Here is an 8,389-nt window from a genome sequence, read left to right on the forward strand (position 1 = left end):
TACTATCAACAGAAATGGAAGAAACTATCTTCTGTACTTCTCCCTCAGAAGCATGAGCCTTCAGACCCTTCCGTACAGGTTGAACATCAGCTACATCCACTCTTCCAGTACTGACTTTGTTCAAGGCCTTTGAAAGTTCCTGTACATCTGTCAAAAGAAAAATATTGGTTTAGATACAAATTCTAAATCACAAATTTAAGCTATGATTCAAAAATTAGTATAAATACATGACACTATTAAAAGATAATACAGCATGATGGAATTTACATTAAGTAATATCTTGATGTATATAAAGAAATTATATATGTATATATGTATGAATGTATGTATACTTTCACTGTTGCTTATAAAATAGAAGATCAATTGTAAGACAAACAGGAAGAATATATCTTGTCTAATAATGGGAAATTAATGATTTTTGGTGTTTTTTTTGGGGGGTTCGTTGTTTTTTGTCAGTCGGGGGGCTTGAACAATGGGCATGAAAACTGTCCCACAGCTCTTTAGCTCAGGCTAGTGCTCTACCACTTGAGCTACGACTAGGCGCTGTAGAGCCACTTCTGGTTTTCTGGTGGTTTATGGGACATAAGAATTTCACAGACTTTCCTGCCTGGACTGGCTTTGAACCCCAATCCTCAGATCTCAGCCTGCTGAGTAGCTAGGATTACAGGAGTGAGCTGCTGACACCCAGAAGTCTACTCTCTCTCTCTCTCTCTCTCTCTTTTTTTGTCAGTCCTGGGGCCTGAACTCTGGCCTGGGTGCTATCCTTGAGCTCTTCACCTCAAGGCTAGCACTCTACCACTTGAGCCACAGTGTGACTTCTGGCTTTTTCTTATATACTTCTGACCAATCAAACCCAGGGCCTCATGCATGCAAGGTAAGCACTCTCCTACTGAGTCACCTTCCCAGGCCCAGTCTATTCTCTTTAAAGCCAGTCTTCTACAAAGTCTCAGATCACAAAGTATCAGTAAATAATTTCCCAGCATGCAACATGAATAACCACAAGTCCAACTCCCAACAGAGTCCCTCATTCCTAAATAAAACATCAAGAGCCTCACCCTAACTGTCCATTTTTCTGCCAGCTTCTGGTCTTTACATCCTGACACACAATAACTAGCATGGAGCAGCAATAAGAAGCAAACCGTCAAGACATAGTTGCCAAGGATATGTCCCAGGGACCAATAATCTCCAAACAGGTCCTACCTTCCACAGTTCTATTGCCTCCTAATAGTCTACTCAAAATTTGAATGCTTCGATGGGTTAAACAATTCACTGGGGCTGGGTGCCAGTGTCTTCAACCTGTAATCCTAGCTACTCAGGAGGCTGATATCTAAGTATCATGGTTAAAAGACAGCCCACGCAGGAACATCTGTGGTACCCTTATCTCCAACAAACCACTAGAAAGCCAGATGTGGCCCAGTGGCTCAAGTGGTAGAGCACTCCCCTTGAGTGAATAGCACAGGGACAGCAACCAAGGCCAAAATTCAAGCTCCACAACCAACAACAAAAAAATCATTGGATTTAAACTATTAATGTTTAAACTATTATCCCATCACAGGCCCACCTAGTCATGTGCCTCCATCTAATAAGGTAAGTGTTTCTCAAACCAATAAACTTGGCAATTCAGACATCTATCATTCCTCCAATGGACCTCAATATGACTATAACCTATAACAAATTCTCAGCATCACAAAGGACACTCATTCTAGTTGCTAATCAAGAAGTGAAAATAAACACGGCTTTATGTACAATAAGTGACTCAAAAGACAATACTTACTATCAACAGAAATGGAAGAAACTATCTTCTGTACTTCTCCCTCAGAAGCATGAGTCTTCAGGCCCTTCTGTACAGGTTGCACATCAGCTACATCCACTTTTCCAATACTTACTTTGTTCAAGGCCTTTGAAAGTTCCTGTACGTCTATCAAAAGAAAACATTTTGGTTTAGATACAGAGTCTAACTAACAAATTTAAGCTATCACTCAAAAATTAGTATAAATACTTGACACTATTAAAAGATGATACAGCATGATGCAATTTACATTAAGTACTTTCTTGATTTATATAAATAAATTATATATGTGTATGTGCATGAATGTATGTATGCTTTCACTATTGCTTACACAATAGAAGATCAATTATAAGGCAAACAGGAAGAATACATACTGGCTAATAATTGAAAACCAAAGGTTTTTTGTGGTTTTTTTTGTTGTTTTTTGTTGGTCCTGGTGCTTGATGTCTGGGCCTGAACACTGTCCCTCAGCTATTCAGCTCAAGGCTAGTGCTCTACCACTAGAGCTACAGTGCCACTTCTGGTTTTTGGGGGTTTATTGCAGATAAGGGTTTCACAGACTTTCTTGCCCAGGATGGTTTTGAACCGAAATCTTCAGATCTCAGCCTGCTGAGTAGCTAGGATTACAGGAGTGAGCTGCTCACATCCAGAAGTCTATGCTCTCTCTCTCTCTCTCTCTCTCTCTCTTTTCAGTTCTAGGGCCTAAAATTTTGGCCTGGGCTCTATCCCTGAGCTCTTCAGCTCAAGGCTAGCACTCTACCACTTGAGCCACAGTGCCCCTTCCAGCGTTTTCTTATGTGGTGCTGACCAATCAAATCCAGGGCCTCATGCATGCAGGGCAAGCAGTCTACTACTGAGCCACCTTCCCAACCCCAGTCTATTCTCTTTAAAGCCATTCTTCTACAAAGTCTCAGAACACAAAGTATCAGTAAACTATTTCCCTGCATGAAACATGAATAATCACAAGTCCACCTCCCAACAGAGTCCCTTATTCCTAACTAAAACTTCAAGAACCTCACCCTAACTGCCCATATTCTGCCAGCATTCAGGTCTTTATATCATGGCACACAATAATTAGCTTGGAGCAGCAATAAGGAGCAAACTGACAAGACATAGTTGCCAAGGATATGTCCCAGGGACCAAGAATCTCCAACCAGGTCCTACCTTCCACAGTTCAATTGCTTCCTAATAGTCTATTCAAAATTTGAATGCTTCAATGGGTTAAACAATTCACTGAGGCTTTGTGCCAGTGTCTTATGCCTATAATCCTAGCTACTCATGAGGTTGATATATAAGAATCATGGTTCAAATCCAGCCCTCGAAGGAACATCTGTGGGACTCTTATCTCCAACAAACCACTAGAAAACCACAAGTGGTGCAGTGGCTCAAGTGGTAGAGCACTGGCCTTGCTGAAGAGGGCAGGGACAGCACCTAAGCCCAGAGTTCAAGATCCACAACTAACAACAAAAAAATCATTGGATTTAAAATATTAAGGTTTATTATAATATAATGATTTTTATTTCTTCACAGGCCCACCTAATCATGTGCCTCTATCTAATATCGTGTTTCTCAAACCAATCAAATTGGCAATTCAGACATCCCTCTATTGGACCTCAATATGACTATAACCTATAACAAATTCTCAGGTTCACAAAGGACACTCATTCTAGTTGCTAATCAAGAAGTGATTTATTAGCACAATAAGTGACTCAAAAGACAATACTTACTATCAACAGAAATGGAAGAAACTATCTTCTGTACTTCTCCCTCAGAAGCATGAGTCTTCAGGCTCTTCCGTACAGGTTGCACATCAGTTACATCCACTTTTCCAGTACTGACTTTGTTCAAGGTCTTTGAAAGTTCCTGTACATCTAACAAAAGAAAAATTTGGGTTTAGATACACATTTTAATAACAAATATAAGCTATCATTCAAAAATTAGTATAAATACTTGACATTATTAAAAGATGATACAACATGATGCAATTTACATTAAGTATTTTCTTGATGTATATAAATAAATTATATATGTGTATGTGTATGAATGTATGTATGCTTTCACTGTTGCTTATAAAATAGAAGATCAAATACAAGGCAAACAGGAAGAACATATCTTGCCTAATAATTGGAAATTAATGGGTTTTTGGGTTTTTTGTGGGTTTTTTGTTGTTTTTTGTAAGTCGTGGGTCTTGAACTCTGGCCTGAACGCTGTCCCTCAGCTATTCACCTCAAGGCTATACCACTTGAGCTACAGCGCCACTTCCAGTTTTCTGGTGGTTTATTGCAGATAAGAGTTTCACAGACTTTCTTGCCAAGGCTGGATTTGAACCACAATCCTCAGATCTCAGCCTGCTGAGTAGCTAGGATTACAGAAGTGAGTACCTGACACCCAGAAGTCTACTCTCTAACTCTCTCTCTCTCTCTTTTTTTTTGTAGGTCCTGGGCATGAACTCTGGGACTGTGCACTATCCCTGAGCTCTTCGGCTCAAGGCTAGCACTCTACCACATAAGCCACAGTAATACTTCCAGCATTTTCTTCTGTGGTGCTGACCAATCAAACCCAGGGATTCATGCATGCAAGGCAAGCAGTCTACCACTGAGCCACCTTCCCAGCCACACTCTATTCTCTTTAAAGCCAGTCTTCTACAAAGTCTCAGAACACAAAGTATCAGTAAATTATTTCCCAGCATGCAACATGAATAACCACAAGTCAAACTCCCAACAGAGTCCCTCATTCCTAACTAAAACATCAAGAGTCTCACCCTAACTGCCCATATTTCTGCCAGCATGCTTGTCTTTATATCCTGGCACACAGTAACTAGCATGGAGCAGCAATAATAAGCGAACCGTCAAGACATAGCAGACAAGGATATGTCTCAGGGACCAATAATCTCCAACCAGGTCCTCCCTTCCACAGTTCTATTGCCTCCTAATAGTGTATTCAAAATTTGAATGCTTTGGGTTAAACAATTCACTGGGTCTGCGTGCCAGTGTCTAATGTCTGTAATCCTAGCTACTCAGGAGGCTGATATCTAAGGATTATGGTTCCAAACCAGCTGGGGAAGGAAAGTCTGTAGGACTCTTATCTGCAACAAACCACTAGAAAATCAGAAGTGCTGCAGTGGCTCAAGTGGTAGAACACTAGTCTTGAGCTGAAGAGTACAGGGACAGCACCCAAGCACAGTTTTCAAGCCCAACAACCGAAAAAAAAATTGCACATAAAATATTAATGTTTAAACTATTATCCCTTCACAGGCTCACCTAGTCATATACCTCCATCTAATATTGTAAGTGTTTCTCAAACCAATCAACTTGGAAATTCAGACATCCATCATTCCTCCATTGGACCTCAGTATGTCTATAACCTATAACAAATTCTCAGCTTCACAAAGGACACTCACTCGAGTTGCTAATCAAGAAGTAAAAAAAAAACAATGTACAATATTGTACTTATGTACAATAAGTGACTCAGAAGACATTACTTACTATCAAGAGAAATGGAAGAAACTATCTTCTGTACTTCTCCCTCAGAAGCATGAGTGTTCAGGCCCTTCAGTACAGGTTGCACATCAGCTACATCCACTTTTCCAGTACTGACTTTGTTCAAGGCCTTTGAAAGTTCCTGTACATCTATCAAAAGAAAACATTTTGGTTTAGATACAAATTCTAAATAATAAATTTAAACTATCATTCAAAAACTAGTATAAATACCTGACACTATTAAAAGATGATACAGCATGATGCAATTTACATTAAGTACTTTCTTGATGTATATAAAAATTATCTTTGTGTATGTCTGTGAATGTGTATATGCTTTCACTATTGTTTATAAAATAGAAATCAGTTATAAGGCAAACAGGAAGAATATATCTTCGCTCACAATTGGAAATTAAAAGTTGTTTTGTTTTTTGTCTTGGAGTATTTTTTGTTGATTTATGTCAGTCGGAGGGCTTGATCTTTGGGCCTGAATGCTGTCCCTCAGCTATTCAACTCAAGGCTAGTGCTCTACTACTTGAGCTGCAGCGCTACTTCCAGTTTTTTGGTGGTTTATTAGAGATAAGAGTTTCACAGACTTTCCTGCCCAAGCTGGCTTAGAAGCACAATCCTCAGATCTCAGCCTGCTGAGTACCTAGGATTACAGGAGTGAGCTGCTGACACCCAGAAGTCTACTCTCTCTCTCCCTTTCTTCTTTTTTTTTTGTAGGTACTCGGGCCTGAACGCTGGGCCTAGGCACTATCCCTGAGCTCTTCAGCTCAAGGCTAGCACTCTACCACTTGAGCCACAGTGCCACTCTGGCTTTTTCTTAAGTGGTGCTGACAAATCAAACCAGCGCCTTCTGCATGCAAGGCAAGCAGTCTACCACTGAGCCACCTTCCCAGCCCAGTCTATTCTCTTTAAAGCCAGTCTTCTACAAAGTCTCAGAACACAAAGTATCAGTAAATTATTTCCCAGCATGCAACATGAATAACCACAAGTCCAACTCCCAACAGAGTCCTGCATAACTAACTAAAACTTCAAGAGCCTCTCCCTAACTGTCAATATAGCTGCCAGCATTCTGGTCTTTACATCCTGGCACACAATAATTAGCATGGAGCAGCAATAAGAAGCGAACCGGCAAGGCATAGTTGGCAAGGATATGTCCCAGGGACCAATAATCTCCAACCAGATCCTAGCTTCCACAGTTCTATTTCCTCCTAATAGTCTATTCATTTTTGAATGCTTCATGGGTGAAACAATTCACTGGGACTGGATGCCAGTGTATTATGCCTGTAAAATTAGCTACAGAGTAGGCTGATATCTAAGGATCATAGTTAAAATACAGCCCATTCAAGAACATCTGTGGGACTCTTATCTCCAACAAACCACTAGAAATACAGAAGTGGTGCAGTGGCACAAGAGGTACAGCACTGGCCTTGAGAAGAGCAGAGGGACAGCTCCCAAGCCCATGTTCAAGCTCCACAAACTACAACAAAAAAAATAATTGGATTTAAAATATTAATGTGTAAACTATTATCCTTTCACAGGCTCACCTAGTCATGTGCCTCCATCTAATATTGTGAGAATTTCTCAAACCAATCAAGTTAGCAATTAATACATCCATCATCCCTCCATTGGTCCTAAGTATGACTATAACCTATAACAAATTCTCAGCTTCACAAAGGACACTCATTCTAGTTGCTAATCAATATGTGAAATTAAACAGGGCTTTATGTACAATAAGTAATCAAAAGACAATACTTACTATCAACAGAAATGGAAGAAACTATCTTCTGTACTTCTCCCTCAGAAGCATGAGTCTTCAGGCTCTTCCGTACAGGTTGCACATCAGCTACATCCACTTTTCCAGTACTGATTTTGTTCAAGGACTTTGAAAGTTCCTGTACATCTATCAAAAGAAAAATATTGGTTTAGATACAAATTCGAAATCACAAATTTAAGCTATCATTCAAAAATTAATATAAATACTTGACACTATTAAAAGATGATACAGCATGATGCAATTTACATTAAGTACTTTCTTGATGTACATAAAGTATATATGTGTATGTGTATGAATGTATGTATACTTTCACTGATGCTTATAAAATAGAAGATTAATTATAAGGCAAACAGGAAGAACATATCTTGGCTAATAATTGAAAATTAAAGGTGTTTTGTTTTTTTGTATGTTGGGGAATTTTTTGTTGGTTTTTGTTGGTAATGGGGCTATAACTCTGGACGGGAACACTGTTCCTCCGCTCTTCAGCTCAAGGCTAGAGCTTTACCACTTCAGATACAGCCTCAATTCCGTTTTTCTGGTGATTTATTGGAGATAAGAGTTTCACAAACTTTCCTGCCAGAGCTGGATTTGAACCTCAATCTTGAGATATCACCCTACTGAGTATCTAGAATTACAAGAGTGAGCTGCTGAAATCCAGAAGTCTGCTCTATCTCTTTCTTTTTTGTGTGTTGGTCCTGGGGCCTGAATGCTTGGCAAAGTCGCTATCCCTGAGCTCTTCAGCTCAAGGCTAGCACACTACCACTTGAGCCACAGTGCCATTTCAAGCTTTTTCTTATGTGGTACTGACCAATCAAACACAGGGCCTCATGCATGCAAGGCAAGCAGTCTACCACGGAGCCCCAGTCTATTCTCTTTAAAGCCAGTCTTCTACAAAGTCTCAGAACACAAAGTATCCCAGCATGCAACATGAATAACCACAGTCCACCTCCTAAAAGAGTCCCTCATTCCTAAGTAAAACATCAAGAGCCTAACCCTAACTGCCCATATTCTGCCAGGCTTCTGGTCTTTACAACCTGGCAAACAATAATTAGCATGGAGCAGCAATAAGAAGTGAACCAGCAAGACATAGTTGCCAAGGATATGTCCCAGGGACCAATAATCTCCAACCAGGTCCTTCCTTTCACAGTTATATGGCCTCATATAGTCTATTCAAAATTTGAAGGCTTCAATGGGTTAAACAATTCACTGGGGCTCTATGCCAGTGTCTTACACCTATAAACCTAGGTACTCAGAGGCTTATATCTAAGAATCCTGGGTCAAATCCAGCTCACGCAGTAATATCTGTGGAACTCTTCTCTCCAACAAACCACTAGAAAACCA

General features: G+C 40.0%; 1 protein-coding gene across 1 annotated transcript in view; it reads right to left on the bottom strand.

The window, feature by feature from the left end:
* Positions 1-8,389, bottom strand: part of Efcab13 (EF-hand calcium binding domain 13) — a 132,092-nt gene that overhangs the window by 42,067 nt on the left and 81,636 nt on the right. The window contains exons 36-40 of the mRNA XM_013033241.1: positions 7,031-7,174; positions 5,275-5,418; positions 3,517-3,660; positions 1,775-1,918; positions 4-147 (exon numbers count right to left, since the gene is read on the bottom strand). Coding sequence (XP_012888695.1) covers positions 4-147; positions 1,775-1,918; positions 3,517-3,660; positions 5,275-5,418; positions 7,031-7,174 — 720 coding nt within the window. The remainder of the gene's footprint in view (positions 1-3; positions 148-1,774; positions 1,919-3,516; positions 3,661-5,274; positions 5,419-7,030; positions 7,175-8,389) is intronic.

The sequence above is a fragment of the Dipodomys ordii genome, unplaced genomic scaffold, assembly GCF_000151885.1.
Source record: "Dipodomys ordii isolate 6190 unplaced genomic scaffold, Dord_2.0 Scaffold165, whole genome shotgun sequence".
Lineage (NCBI taxonomy): Eukaryota > Metazoa > Chordata > Mammalia > Rodentia > Heteromyidae > Dipodomys > Dipodomys ordii.